The 15,672-nt window shown below is 32.3% G+C and overlaps 2 protein-coding genes across 2 annotated transcripts; one reads left to right on the top strand and one right to left on the bottom strand.

Moving 5' to 3' along the window:
• Positions 1-1,738: 1,738 nt before the first annotated feature.
• On the top strand, positions 1,739-5,651 carry LOC25500060 (RGG repeats nuclear RNA binding protein A). Its single transcript, XM_013588379.3, has 7 exons — positions 1,739-2,152; positions 3,066-3,375; positions 3,461-3,526; positions 3,615-3,753; positions 4,152-4,307; positions 4,417-4,470; positions 5,133-5,651. Exons 1-7 carry the CDS (start codon positions 1,957-1,959, stop codon positions 5,331-5,333), a joined length of 1,122 nt encoding a protein of 373 aa, XP_013443833.1. The 5' UTR covers positions 1,739-1,956; the 3' UTR covers positions 5,334-5,651.
• Positions 5,652-9,900: 4,249 nt separating this feature from the next.
• Positions 9,901-13,822, bottom strand: LOC25500061 (ras-related protein RABD2a). Its single transcript, XM_013588381.3, has 8 exons — positions 13,655-13,822; positions 12,418-12,490; positions 11,814-11,861; positions 11,675-11,722; positions 11,500-11,571; positions 11,254-11,409; positions 11,006-11,109; positions 9,901-10,225 (listed from the first exon to the last, which is right to left on the bottom strand). The coding sequence occupies exons 1-8, from the start codon at positions 13,666-13,668 to the stop codon at positions 10,129-10,131; spliced, it is 612 nt and encodes a 203-aa protein (XP_013443835.2). The 5' UTR covers positions 13,669-13,822; the 3' UTR covers positions 9,901-10,128.
• Between the last annotated feature and the right edge of the window lie 1,850 nt (positions 13,823-15,672).

A 15,672-nucleotide genomic window follows, 5' to 3' on the forward strand; every position in this document is an offset into this window, starting at 1 on the left:
TTCTTCTAGGATGCATACTTTTGTTCATACAAGATTGCTCTCTCTCTCTCTCCAAAATGCTTTCTTGATGTGGCTATGAGCTTCTTTGGACTTTCAGATTGAAAACTTATGATGCAACTTATCAACGAGGAATCCAATAAGTGTGTTTTGCTGATTTTTTTTTTTAGATAGACGAAATGTCAAAGTTATTATAAATTTGTGTTGTGCTGACTTTATTGTTGTTTTAGATCATATGACTTCCTTTAATTTATGTATATTTAGGGTTCTAGTCCTCCACATGATTCTTTGTTTTTTGCCCATCGTAAGACCTCTTGTAGTCTGTCCCCCGGACATTAAGCATCTCGAATTTAGTAATTATTCTTTTAAAAAGTCAACTATTACAATTTTCAATGTATTCAATATACAACTTTTCCTTAAAAACTTACCATTTAAAGTGTTTAAAGAGTGCTCTGACGGCACTCGTTAACATTTCCTTTAATTAAATTCTATTTATATAAAAATTAATAAAAGTAAAACAATACGAGTAACTTTTTTTCATACATTTATTGTTTTAGTGGTGGTCTGGATTTGAACCCCAAACCTTACATATTATTATGCATTGTTCATACAAACTGAGTTAAGCTCACGTGAACATTCATACATTTATTTAGCCCTATATTAAGGATTTCATTTGTATACCTTACAAAATTAGTTTACATTTGCTTTCAATCAAATCACTATATGACGTTGTATTTTGAGGTGAAGTCCTAAAATATATCTATAAATATTTAATTGACATGATTTCATTAGATGCAAACTTGACAAAGTTTTACCTCTCCATTAGATGCAAGCTTGACAAAGTTTTACCTCAGTACAACAATTAATCTTCCATGCTACAATAGAGGAAATACACAATTTTTTCTATCATCGACTAAGTGATCAATAAACTTCATCAAAAGATAAATTGTTCAAATTTTTTTGAATTTAATTGATGGGATGAACAATTTTTTGTTACAACTGAACTCCAAATTACCAATTCCCTTTTCTTAGAAACCAAAGTGTTGACACGCATTTTTTTATCATCAATTAACACACATATGAATGTTAATTCCTACTAATCTTTTAGACAACTTTAAAGTGAACCGTCGATTAAATTTTTTTTATTACATTTTTTTAGACAAAATTATCCATGTATATATCATAGGAAATTTGAAAACTAATTATCCTTTAGTTGAATTTTTTTCCTACTAATTTAATATAATTTTTAAAAAATTTAAAAAACATAAAATACCAACTAGACGAACAATGTTTATGCCGATAATACCAATGTTAAGTACATGAATCTTAGATCAACTGATAAAAAAAAGTTCAAGATTTATAAGTTGAATGCTATGATCGAGATTCAAACCCTAACCCCTCTACTTATGCGTGTAAGTTTTTAAAATTTATTACTATATTTCATGTCTTTTCTTGTGTTAACCATATGAGTCTCAAACGAATGAGTCACAATACAATCATAATCTGATAAAAAATTGTTTCACCTAAGAATCAAACTCAGATCGTCTAGAATAATTATTTGATATTCATTAACCATTCAACTAGAATCAATTTATTTATATTTTGTCTATCTTATAATGTTAAATTCAACCAAAAAATAATATCCTAACAAAGATCAACAATAATAAAATAAATAAAAATAAAATAATAATAGCACCACTTGCAAAAAAAACAAATATAAATAAATCCCAATGTTAAGAGATTAGGTTGTTGTTGTTCTCACTCACTCTCTCTTCTTCATCCTCCTTGCGGCTAGGGTTTTTCACTCTCTCTTTCAATCCTCTCAATTCTCTTTATACCCTTTTGATCTGAATCTTTGTATTATGGATTTCATCTCTTGTTAACATTAATCATCAAAAAAATCCAAAAAAAAAAAAGAATAACAAAGGGTTATTGTTGATTTTGTGAAATCGTTTGAAAATGGCGACAATTAACCCTTTTGATTTGTTGGGTGATGATGCTGAAGACCCTTCACAGTTGATTGCTGCTGAGCAACAGAAAGCGGCGGCTGCAGCGGCGGCGGCGCCCAAGAAGGGGCTGGACCAAGGCAAACAAACTGGTGCTGCCAAGAAGCCCGCTCAGTTACCTTCCAAACCACTTCCCCCTTCTCAGGCTGGTCAGTTTTCAATTTCATTTCCATAAAGTTTTAATCTTTATTAGTTTCACGTTTTTGTGTAATGTAAAAATTGATGCTTTTTTCATTTAATTTATTGGGTTTTATTTGATTTTTTTATTATTTGCTTTTACATAATGTGGGTTTTGATTATTTGTTGATTTATTCTATTTGTTGATTGTGTTTGATGTTTTGACTTTTGACCAATTTGGGTTTTAGGGTTTTGTGTTTAATGATTGATGCTTTTTTCATTCAGTTTTGATTATTTGTTGTTAATTCTGTTTGATGTTTGGAATTTTTTTATCAATTTGTATGTTTAGGTCATGAAGATTGATGTTGTTTTAATGAGTTTGATGTGATTTATTATATACTTCCAGAAAATGCGGGGTTTGGATGATTTATTTATGATTTATTCTTTTTGTTGATAGTGTTTGATGTATGGACTTTTGACCAATTTGTGTTTTAGGGCTTAATGTATTGGTTGATTTATTAGTGTCAATGATTGGTTTAGGTAATGTGTGAGAGAGATTGTTATTGAATCTGATGACATAAGTGTTGTTTGTGTTCACGTGTTTGTGTGTTGTTGAACATACTTTTTTATCTGATGTGTAATTGAAACCTAGGTTGTTGTTGTTTTACTACTTTAGTCCATGGCTATTTGAAAAGTAAGGTTTCTTTGTTGAGAGGCAATAAATGCAAAAGAAAATTGGTTTAATTTTGTGATAACCAGAATTGGAAGATGAAATTGTTCTGTATTGCTTTGTTGATGTATTTATTCATTCCTTTTGTGTTAGTTAACTTTTTGTTGGAATTTGATGAGATGTTACATTGATTGTTAAATTGTGATTATGTAGATGATGTTTCTTGTGTTGTTTCCCTTCTATGCTGATATTTTTCTTTCCTGTGCTATTGATAGTGAGGGAGTCCAGAAATGAGCCATCTCGTGGGGGCCGTGGAGGTGGACGTGGATTTGGACGTGGTCGCGGTGATGGTGGCTTTCGTCGTGATTTCTCCAATGATGACAACTCATTGCCTGCTCCTCCTGCCAATCAAGGTTCTTTTGAAGGAGATTCTGCAAATCCCACTGAGAGACGTGGGTATGGTGCACCCCGTACTCCTTATCGTGTTGGCGGTGGCCCTGAACGTCGTGGAGGTTTTAGCAATGGTGAAGCTGGTGAAGGACGCCCACGAAGGACATTTGATCGCCACAGTGGAACTGGACGAGGGTAACATTGACATACTATTCCTTATTAGTGATTTTTCTTCAACTTATTTTCCTATATTTGTTGATATCAACTGTTCAATTTGCAGTGGTGGATTTAAACGTGAAGGCGCTGGACGAGGCAATTGGGGAACTCAATCTGATGAAATTGCTCAGTAAGCATATAATCAATTGTTTATCTGATTTGTAATTGTTTTATTGAAAATTAAGTTCTGAGCATGTTTTATTGTTAATTTTGTGTAGGGTGACTGACGAAGTGGCAAATGAAACTGAAAAGAATGTTGCTGAGGACAAGCCTGTTGGCGAGGAAGATGCAGCAGCAGCTGATGGAAACAAGGAAACTCCTGCTCCCGAAGCTGAAGAAAAGGAGCCTGAGGATAAGGTGAATGACCGACTCAATTAACGTTTTCTCCAATTGTCTTGAATTTACAACTGCTACTAATTTTCTGCATCTCATGATCACGAGATGAACGGATTTGTCATGTGATTGAATGATAAATCATTCAAAATTAAATTCAGCTTCGGTTGTCTGTTAAGTGAATCTTGCTGAATTGTTTGGGTTGCTTTATTCTAAAAAAGAATTGCTTAGTCGGTGTGAATTGATGATTTTGTCCTTTATTGGATCACTTTTTAAATTTTGTTTAAAAGTTTGTGACTGAGATTGTATTTATTATTTTTATTTTATGCTTTCTGAATTATTGTTTTATATTTGAAACTTGTAATATTGTATATGCTTTTGTTTGTCGTTCTGCTGATCTGAACTTGAACTGTGTGATACAGGAGATGACACTGGAAGAATATGAGAAAGTGCTGGAGGAGAAAAGGAAAGCCCTGAATGTTAAGACTGATGGAGGAAGAAAGGTGGATACCAAGGAGTTTGAATCCTTGAAGCCTCTGTCATGCAAGAAAGAGAATGACGAGATCTTTGCCAAACTGGTTAGTTTTTTATATCCTTCTTTTACTCCCAATTTGCAGTTCCAAGTTTTTTTTAGTGATGATGTCCATAAATGTATTTACATTTTCCAATTTTCAATTTTCTCCTCAGGGATCTGACAAGGACAGGCGCAAAGATGCTATTGAGAAGGAGAAGGCAAGGAAGGTATGAACTATGTTATATTACCGTTTTCATTTGTGATTTTAAGTGTTTGAAATATGTTAATAGTGGATATATGAGATGATATAATGCAAGGATAAACATCCATTCCGTTCGTTGAAGAACTCTAAAACTGATCTTTTAACTTTTATATCCTGTACAAAGATCATAGTTATCTGCATTGTATTGTCCTTGACATATATTTTATGTTATCCTCCTTGTTGATATTTGTGCTCCTACTTTCTTGCAATTGTTGCTGTTTTGGTTGTTCCACTGAAGTTAAAACCATTTTCCAACTTTTCAAGTGATTTGTTTCAAATTAAAATGGTTATAATACATGTTTCATTTTATTTTAAAATCGGTAGATTACAATGTGATGTGTCTGTTTATATACCTTTTTATGAAATACCAATTTACCCTTCCTTGGTTTTTCACTCTGGAGTTGGTTTTTATGTTACTTGTAGAAACTCTTGGTACTTTTCTCTAATTTGTTAAGTCACACCCACATTGTAGTCTTTTTTCGTTTGTTGGTGATTATGGCATCGCTGTCTTGATTTAGTTGTTTTGCTTTTGTTATTGATTATGCAACAATGTCTTTATTTTCTTTGATCATATACATCTTTTCACATAACTAATGTTCTGTCATTTATTGGACTTGATATTGTTAGGCCCTGAGCATTAACGAGTTTCTGAAGCCTGCTGAAGGAGAGAAGTACTACAACCCAGGTGGACGTGGCGGTCGTGGTGGACGTGGTGGCCGTGGTGGTTCAAGGGGAGGAGGTGGTTATGGTGGAAATGCATATGGCAATGTCTCAGCCCCATCTATTGAGGACCCTGGGCAATTCCCAACCTTGGGTGGTGGTAAGTGAGATATTTCAGTACCATTTCCCCTATCCCCCCTTTATTTACCTTCAATTTTGGGTTCTCTCTGATTTGAACTTCTTAAGACAAAAACTTTGGTAATTGAATTTTATTATTATCAGTTAGAAGATCGGTTATTAACTTTTTTTTGTTGTAAATTTAGGTTGTCCTTACGGTCCCTTTTACCTTTGTAACCTTTTCATTTATTATGTTTTGCTGTTTTAATGTGTTTTGACATTCTAGGGGGTTATATGGTGGTGGATAAGACAAATGTTTTCAGTTTCGTTTTATTTTATAGATTGAATGAATTCTCAGTTTTGTTATAAGTTTTTCAAATATATCCGAGCTTAATGTATGTTGGATTCAACGAAACTTTTTACGGAGAGATGCATTATATGATAAATGCGTTAGCCCAAGAGTTCTTGGATGAGATGACCCGGGTTTCTTTCCTCTCTAACTAGGGGTCCTTTGTTCGATTATCGTTTTTACGACAGAGTGGTTCCAGCAAATCTCTGCCTTCGTCTTTTCTTAAACAAATGCTTTAAATTGAAATTATTTTTCAGCACTATTCTTGAATTTCACCAAATTATAAGCACTTTTTTAACCTTAAACATTGGATTTAAACAGAGGAACGTGTTAGGTATGGTAACCAATCAAGTTGCGCCCGAAGGGACTAAATTTGTTTGTTTGATGTTTTATTTGTTTCGTAAGTATTCGACAGATATTGAATAATAGGGTCAATGCCACCTAATCCTTCAGAGAAGACCAAATGCAATGAAACATTGTACTTGATTCCTATAATACATGTTTAAAATAACTGCTTTGATGGTCAGGAATCATTGTACTCATTTCCTGGAATGCATGTTTTCGATAGACAAAAATATTCCTTTTGGATTTCGCCCTTTATGAGATGTAAAATTGTATATCGAATGAATGATATATATAGTTAAAGTGACTATTTTTATGACAACTTCAAGAATGAATTTGTTTACCTCCTAAAAAACAAACACATGTTCGTTTTTTTTTGTTATACTTTTGCTTTTCCACGTATCACATTATGAAGATGTTTGTGTTCTACTTTTTAAATAAAACAAGAATTGTATTTTGAGACCTTGATTTTGACAACGTTTTTAAAACTACGTGGAGATGCTGGCATGAATTTTAATACAGAAAAACAAAGTCAGCGTCTTTCAGTTGGCGATTGTGTTGTTTCACAAAACCTAATAGAGTTGCAAATTCAGATTATACTCAAGGACCAAGCAGTCCAAACTAAGATTTTAGTTCTCAAAATTTTGAACTAATAATACAATGAGAATCTAACTTAATTATAAATAGAGCGGTGCTATATGGTACGAGAGGCCATATAGCACGACAATGCACGACAAAACAAATTTGAATGTAAAAGTTGATTTTAGCGCTATTAACCTTATTTAGTAGCTGTTCAAGAAAAAAATTCTGTAGATAATTTTATTGATTAAGTTGTTTTAATTCTTTTTTTTTCTTCTTCAAATCCATTATTTATTTATTTTTGGATTCATTTTGATCATTTAAATATGATAGAAAGGAATAGGCGTACAACTTACGAGCTACAATTTACTGTAAGAATATAGAATGTAAATATCCTAATTCCAAATATAGAATGTAAATCACTTGTAAATTGTCATTCATCTCTTTTTTCTTATATATACATTTATTAGCACTAGTGCTCATTTACAATTATTCCTCTATTAGATATATGACGTGGTTTCACGTAAGAGGGTGTGTTAAAAAGAGTTTGACAGAGAATTTGTCAATAACATTTCTCATAAAGAAAACTTCAATTTGAGTTTTACAATTAGTTGATAAATGCCTTTTAAAATTTACAAAATTTATTCCATTAATTTTGTCAAAAAAAGATTTTATTCCATAAAAAATAATAGTTAAAAAACGGAGATATTTCCTTTTCAAATTAAGTAAAACTAATATAAAAATAAATTATGTTGTTACGTATTACCTTTTCCTGGGCAAGAATTATTTCCACGAAAATCAATTCCTGGGCAAGTCTTTCAATATATTGATTTGTTAAATTTATACTTATTTTTTCTTGACGGGAAATTTATATTCTATGAATAATACACATACGCATGCATGTTCCAATAAATCACCTCATCATGTTTTCGTTAGCTGCCTCCATGGTCCCTTTTCATGTCGAATTCGACATAACAAATGCCTCACTCACACAGTTCAAACTCAAACAACACCACCTCATATTACAACTTTAAGTTAACATTACAGCAAAAAAAAAATGAAAATTGCTCTTCTCCCATCACATTTTGCTCGTTCCCAATTGCACTTTCGAAAATATCCCCAACGTAATTTAAAAGTCACGCAACGGTTAAACACCACGTGACTTAACTCACGCCGAACTCCGCGTGAGTTAACTCACGCAGGTTACCTTTGTTCATCATTCTTGATTTGAACTTGGAGAAGACCAACATAATGGATGGCTTTATATATGCATCTACAACATAGTAGACCCTAGTGGTGTTATGTTGACTTTACCAACCTTCCTCACAAATTCTTTCAATAATATATATATGACAGATTATATTCTTTGGTTTTTATTTGGTTATTCCAAAACCTTCCACACATGTTTTTCCAAGGTGTGGATTAGTGGCAATGGAAAGCAAGCCTTATACCATAGTGAGACATGTGTGTTAGTCATATGGAATGCAGTGATTGGAGTGTGATAGATTGATCACTTCTGCCTGCAATTTGTCAATTATATGTGAAAACAAAATCAGCGTGACTTAATTCACGCTGCATGAGTTAAGTCACGCAGAGGCATTTTCAAAAATTTATTTGGGAGTGAGCAAAACGTGATGGGAGAAGAGCAATTTTAGCAAAAAAAACTCAAGAAAAATAATATATTATAAGAGGCTCATTACAAAGATAATGATTTTGCTTGGGTGAGTTTGAAACCCTTTAACCAAAGGAGTGAGAAACCTACTTTATTACTTGAACCAATAGTGTTTGAAGGGAACTACTTAATCAACCTGAAACCTAAAGAGTAAATAGTCAATTTCCCTCTGAAATTGTAAGTTTCGTCAATTATCTCTCGAAATTAACAAAACTTCAATTACCCCCCTAAAATTGCATAACGTTAATCAATTTACCCCTCCGTTAGATTTTTCTGTTAACTGTTTACGGTTATAATCAAATACCCCCCCTGAATTAACCTATGAATTTTCTTTATGGACACACAATTATCAAAGACTTGTGTACTTTATGACTGCATATTCTAACATAATTACCAACTTGTGTAAAAAAAAGTCTTCTATATATGTATATATTTAAAACACATGAGAGTAACATACCTTCCATAAAGATTTACCAGCAATGCTATATGGTACGAAAAAATGCACATACGGAAATAGACGAATGCCCAACTTATCCAATTTTTATGAAATTAAAAACTGATATAGTATGCTTTGACGGAAATCATAGGTAATGGCTAATAAAAAGCTTGGCAATTATAACATGAGAAGTATTGAAAACAACCAATTTACGGAATACATGGCTGAATGGCAAGCAATAACTACTTTCGTTAATTTTTGTGCTCACCGTCCCGTACTATTTATCATTATCCAAGATTTATATGACCAATAGCTGCATAAACATACATTCCATACATATTTATATGATCAATAATTATTAATTTGTTTGTCTTTAATATCTTTTGAGCCAAGGATAAAAAAAAAATATAAATTTTTAAAGTTTAGGGGGCATTTTGCACATAAGTGCAAAATTTCAGGGGGATATTTGATCATAACCGTAAACAGTTAACATAAAAATTTGACGGAGGAAGTAAATTGATTAACGTTATGCAATTTCAAGGGATAATTGAAGTTTTGTTAATTTCAAAGGGATAATTGACGAAACCTAAATTTCAGGGAAATATTACTATTTACTCGCAACCTAAACAACTTGATGAATATAGAGACACTCAAGGGAATTTATTATGACTTGGCTGTGGATTTATATCTCCAAACTAGGCCAAAATTTGGATGGATCAAGAGGAGTCGTTTTACACTAGTGCAGTGTCGTAGCTTGAGAGTTCCTTTGACTTCTAATGGTGAATCATCACTAGATGCAAATGTAGGTCACAGTACATCAAGGTCCCGATCACGGCGGTGGTGACGGTCATTTTCGCAGCCATGATCACATTCATTGGTAGTTTAATAAATCCTTACATGTAACTCACAATTTTTCTTTTTTTTTTTTTTTTATTTTTTTTTTATATTATTTATAGGATATTTCTCACTTTTTTTTTTTTATAGGATTGTCACTTTTACTGCGATGGTTCGTTATGTCCTCTTTCTTTATATTTTTGCTGTGCATAGTCATAAGATTATATGGCACGAATACATGAAGTGGTTACTGTATATTCTCAATTCTAATAAGCAAAACTACTTGGTGTATACATGAAGTTCGTATGGCTTAATCTTAATCACCCTTATTATTTACTGGTCATGAACAGCAAGTTCAAGCCAACACGTTCCAAAGCAACTGAGCAAAAGAAAACTACATGTATCATCTTAGTAAAAAAGTAGATTAGATATGAGCAGAAACATAGAATTATCATTAACACAAGTACTATACTTAGGACAAGCATACCATTAAAGTGTATGTAAAGAATGGGATCATCATCTAAACCAATTCCCAAACCACACGGTGGATTATGCAATATTGGTCCACTATTTAGTGACATAACAAATCTTACATGAAAAGGGCAAGTAGCAGACCAAGTGAAATACTTTCTAGTTAGGAAGAGCAGCACCCACTTTTTTGACCAACTGGTTGTCCTCTAATCTGCACTGTTGGAGGCCTTGCATTGTTTGCGGATGGTTGGCTCGCCATTCTACATTCATCATGAAGTTATTATCAGAAAACGTGCTTCGAAACAAGGTGATAAATAAATTGTTCGGTAGTGAAAAAGTCGGGTTTGTTCAGTCTGCAATCCACACATTCATGTGGTCAGAGATGTCGGTGGCTGTTGGACCGAGATTAGACGGTCCAGATTTCAAGCCCGTATGTCAGGTATAAACAAAACCAAAATATGCATTGAAATCTAAACTGTCAGATATCGATCCAACAGCTGTCAACGTCCCTGACTGCATGAATGTATGAACTGCTGACAGAAACTAATCCAAATCCAAAAAAATCATAGTACATTTCAAAAGAAATCAAGCAAAACTTTTAAAATCAAGCTCAGGAAACAACAACCATTATGAATCAGTTCACAATATAAAACAGACAATATGATTTGACATTTGAACTTCATTTGTAGTCGATTTTTTCGAAATCTTTTAAAACTAAGAGCATCCACAATGGAGACACCTAACATTGGGGGTCTTAAGTGAGACCTTGGGTCTTGTAAGACCCCAAAAACTTTTCTCCCCAATGGGGGTACACCTAATAGGTACCAGGTCTTCAAAATTTGAGACCCCCCTATTGGGGATGGTCTAACAATGTCAAGTAGACTGCTATAACTAAAATTATATTGGTATCATAAAGTTTGGTTATTCTTTCTGGAAGTTTTATGGCTGAGCCTACTTCAAAGGCATGGTACATTAAACTTGTTGATTTAATTTAATTTTTTAATATCAGTTATTCAATAATAAACAGGAATAATGAGCACCTATCCTTGATGGCAGCAGCCATGGCCATGAATGCTCCTTCCACATTTGTAGCATCCTTTGCACTTGTTTCCATAAAAGGTATGCCGATTTGATCTGCGAATTCCTGCGATAGGGAGAAAAAAGAGTGTGAGGTGTTCTGGGGCATAAGCATGTACATTATCCGAAGTAAACACGAACACAGACACACAGGCACACTAAAAACTATTTTCATAATAAGAAAAAAATGTGACATATATCAAATTTATACTTTAGCTGTATCATATGAGACAGCTCTATTTGCTGTCAGATCACTCTTGTTTCCAACCAAAAGCTTGTTAACATTATCACTGGCATAGCGGTCAATTTCACTGAGCCACTGCTTCACATTATTGAAGCTCTCTTCATCGGTCACATCATAAACAATCTGCCAAAGGAACACGTTATTAGAGAATGAAAAACACAACAGGAGTGTTCCATGTTTAAACTCTTATTGTGTGGTAAAAACATCACTCACAATGATTCCATGTGCCCCACGATAGTAACTACTGGTTATTGTCCTAAATCGTTCTTGCCCGGCAGTGTCCCACTACAAGAACAGATCAAAACATAGTAGTGTATATTAGGTTTACTAAAAGTATAATATTAACAAATAAAGAAGCAGAAGAACAGAGCCAATCTAAGATACATACAATCTGTAGCTTAATTGTCTTCCCATCCTGCTCAACAGTTCGAATTTTCTGCACAAAAGAACATGATATTATAAGTTCAGACTGGAGACGCAATTCCAAATGAGTTCAAGCTAAATCAGATTTGAAATGTTGTACTCACAAAATCAACTCCAATGGTGCTTATGTAGCTATCAATGTATGAATCATCCTGTAGTAAATCATAAAGTTAATAATTTCAATTACTGTATTGTGCAGCAGTATTATGGTAAGCTAAGAAGTTACTCTAATTCTAGACCAAAGCCTAAGCCTCCAAAAATCCCATTCATAGATTTAATTCAACCCCCTCCCCTAGTCCAGTTCCCTCCATTATATTCCCTCCACCTCCATGTCATCAATGCCTACTCCGCCAATGTCATGCAGACTTCTGCAACCTGTAGATTCTATTCCTACCATACACACTTCTCCTACAAAATTTCTGTCCTGTCATGTCCTTTTCTTCGTTCACAGTTAACCGCACATTGGACGCTAATCAGGCCCAATAGCAAGAACCCCATTACACTCATTCAATGTTAATAATCTAGACATAACAACAAAATCAATGGGGATACAAAATGCGAGTAAATCTGTTTGATAAATAAATAACCAGTATAAAAGGATGGAGAAACATGGTAACATAGAAGAAGAAAATAATAAAATACTGCAATATATTGTTGAATAAAATAAAATACTGCAGTATAGGATAAGACAAACAGTAGATAGCTTACAGCAAATCTTAGAAGAAGGCATGATTTACCAACACCAGAGTCTCCAATAAGAAGGAGCTTGAACAGATAATCACTGCAAAGGACAAGCATAGCATACTTACTCCGTTTCTCAATAGAGACAAACTAATAATAATCAAACATACAAAATCAACCAAATATCAAACACAATCACTTCATCAACGCATACAAGTATATACATTTATTACGACGACAATGAAAACTCTAACATCAAAAGTCTTCAGACACTAAAGGCAAATAAAACTTAAATCAATCGAAGTCATGAATATTAAAAATTCTAAAATACAAATCAATATTTTGTCAAATTGTTACATTCAAATTATAATGCAAATACATAAATCAACAAATTGATGTATTTAGTATTTCCGTTTCAAGTATATGAGACATGTCGAGTTATAGACAAATATTTTCCACCAACTTTTAAACAGTAATATTAAACTCAAAAGAAAGCACGAGCCAATAGTACTATCATAGTTTTGATGATTTCCATGATGAAATTCCAATTGAAATATTTCAAACCACCAATCCATTAAATGAAGATTTCTGATCATGCAAAAAAGCTTCTCCTTTTCAATTTAATTTTAACATTTTTATATTGAATTGATGTTAAAAAAAAAACATTTTTACATTGAATTGTACGATCAAGTCCTTGTGAGAAACAAGAAGCAATAAAAACAGAGCCACATACATGCATGCTTCAATTACTCAATTGAAATTTAAAACCAATTAGACACAATATGAAGGTAAACTCATCACTTTCAAATACCAATCAATAAATTTTTTTATATATAAAATCATGCAATCTATGTTTTGAAAAACATAAAATTCAATTAAAATAAATCAATCGAGTAATTCACAAAGCTGATCCAATCTAGGTTTATAAAAAAAACAAAATTCAACACAAATTAAGTAATTAATCTCAAAAACAACAATTCACACAAATTAAACATAATCATATATACCCTTTTGAAAAACAATAACAAAAATCATAAAAAGGAGTAAAATTTCTGTCAATTGAAACAATCAAAAGTAGAAAAAAGTTACTATTAGACCCAAATTAACCCCAAATTAAAAAAAAAAAAAACAACAATTCACACAAATTAAACACAATCATAGCTACCCTTTTGAAGAACAAGAACAAAAATCACAAAAAGGAGTAAAATTTGCAACAATTGGGGAAATTCAAAATTCAAAGTAGAAAAAAGAAAAAGGTACGTACTATTCAGGATTCATGACGGAGAAGGTGAAGTGTGGAGGAAGAGTGATCGGATCCGGTGGTACACGTGGAAACTGGAATTGGGCACCAACGGAGAAGAGAAGAAGAAGGAGAAGAAATTGTGAAATTGTATTTTTGTGTTTTGAATTAAAAATTGTGTGGATGTTATAGTGTTGAATTAAAGCTTTAATACGGTGACGTATTATTATGAATGATTTGGTTTAATTGACTATTCATTATTCATGAATGATGATAGAGACAAAGGTGGTGGCTACTCTATGTGTTCCCATTAAGTTAAGTTAACCCCTAATTAATTAAATAATTAAATATATCTATGGTCCTATACAAAAAATTACTCTCCTAATTTTCTTGCGATTCAATTTGTCTCAATAAAAAATGGTAATACTAAAACACGATCTTACATTTTTATACATATAGACTCCTTATAATAAAGAGACTAATTTGTTATATGTTGGCAATATAAAGAGTTAGTCTTTGTATTATTTTATGTTGGCAACTTTTTTTTTTTTTTGAATGACCAAACTTTTTTTTTTGTTGGCGACTAAATTGAGTCACGAGAAAATTCTCAAAAATTTAAAATGAAAAATATTGTTTAAACATGTGATTAATTATGTCTAATATATGATTAATAAATATAATAAGATGTCGCAACTTATTAACCAATAACTAAACACAACTAATCACAATTTTGAATGTTGTTAACTATGATTTTTAGTGTTTTAAATATTTGTGTATATCAATTATTCATCCAAATTAAGTTCAAATATTCATGATATTCATTCAACACAATTTGTGTTAAAATACACTTAAAAATTATAGTTAATAACATTTAAAATCATATTTAATTATGTTCAATGAATATTAATGAATAGTGAAATATTCATTAATTATTAGGGAGCTTCTACGGTGCAGTCAGGAAATTGACTTTTTTGAAAAAATTAATTTTGATTTTAATGTTTGATTCATTTTTAAATTGTTGATTACCGATTAATGATCAATAGTAATTCATCTAGTAATGCTTGCAACATCTTGGACTTACAGGTACTATTTTATCGTTGGAATCTTTAACATGCAAACAAAGTTGATAATATTATGTGATAGTCTTAAGTGTTACACTTTGTGGGGTGTTACGCTTATAACAAGGTAAGATAAAATTAGATTAAGTGTAGTCTTGTTAATCTGATGAGTTGATGATACTATGAGGACAGAACTTTTGATGTCATTGTACAAACAGTGGGTTGTTACTCATTACATTTTTAAATTGTTGATTACTGATTAATGATCAATAGTAATTCATCTAGTAATGCTTGCAACATCTTAGACTTACAAGTACTATTTTATCGTTGGAATCTTTAACATGCAAACAAAGTTGATGATATTATGTGTCTTAAGTGTTACACTTTGTGGGAGTGGTTATGGTGCATAAGGAAATCCTTATGCACCGTGCATAAATTCCAACATAATTGCTTCCTACACCTCCAAAGTGAGCCAAAACCATTTTTGTTCAAAATAAAAGAAATATGATGGTTGTGATGTGTTTATGCACGGTGCATAAGGGAATAACTTATGCACCATAACTTTTGCCACACTTTGTGGGGTGTTACGCTTATAACAAGGTAGGATAAAATTAGATTAAGTGTAGTCTTGTTAATCTGATGAGTTGATGATACTATGATGACTGAACTTTTGATGTCGTTGTACAAACAGTGGGATGTTACTCATTACATTTTTGATGTTATAGCGTTAACTTCACCAAAAAAGTCATTCTTATGACTTCACCATAGAATTTTCCTAATTATTAATGGGAGGAAAATAAAAGGATACTTTATTTCTCTTTTGAATCAAAAGTTGCGTGGAGTCGTGGACCTTAAACTCATGGTGACATTTAGCATGGACGTGTGTTAAAGTTGTCCATGATGGATCACACTAGATTAACAATTGAATTTTCCAGTAATATTAAATCTTATTGTACATCTCTCACATCATATCACATCTTCTTC

Source organism: Medicago truncatula, chromosome 8 (genome assembly GCF_003473485.1).
Source record: "Medicago truncatula cultivar Jemalong A17 chromosome 8, MtrunA17r5.0-ANR, whole genome shotgun sequence".
Lineage (NCBI taxonomy): Eukaryota > Viridiplantae > Streptophyta > Magnoliopsida > Fabales > Fabaceae > Medicago > Medicago truncatula.

What these genes read in the sequence shown, in the direction of transcription:
- LOC25500060 (XM_013588379.3), top strand. Translation starts at nt 1,957, where the DNA reads ATGGCGACAATTAACCCTTTTGATTTGTTGGGTGATGATGCTGAAGAC. An exon ending in ACTTCCCCCTTCTCAGGCTG is followed by an intron (nt 2,153 to 3,065) that starts GTCAGTTTTCAA and finishes TGCTATTGATAG; the next exon opens with TGAGGGAGTCCAGAAATGAG. An exon ending in AGAAGGAGAAGGCAAGGAAG is followed by an intron (nt 4,471 to 5,132) that starts GTATGAACTATG and finishes TGATATTGTTAG; the next exon opens with GCCCTGAGCATTAACGAGTT.
- LOC25500061 (XM_013588381.3), bottom strand. An exon ending in GTGGGGCACATGGAATCATT is followed by an intron (nt 11,410 to 11,499) that starts GTGAGTGATGTT and finishes TTCCTTTGGCAG; the next exon opens with ATTGTTTATGATGTGACCGA. An exon ending in TCTCATATGATACAGCTAAA is followed by an intron (nt 11,110 to 11,253) that starts GTATAAATTTGA and finishes TCCCTATCGCAG; the next exon opens with GAATTCGCAGATCAAATCGG.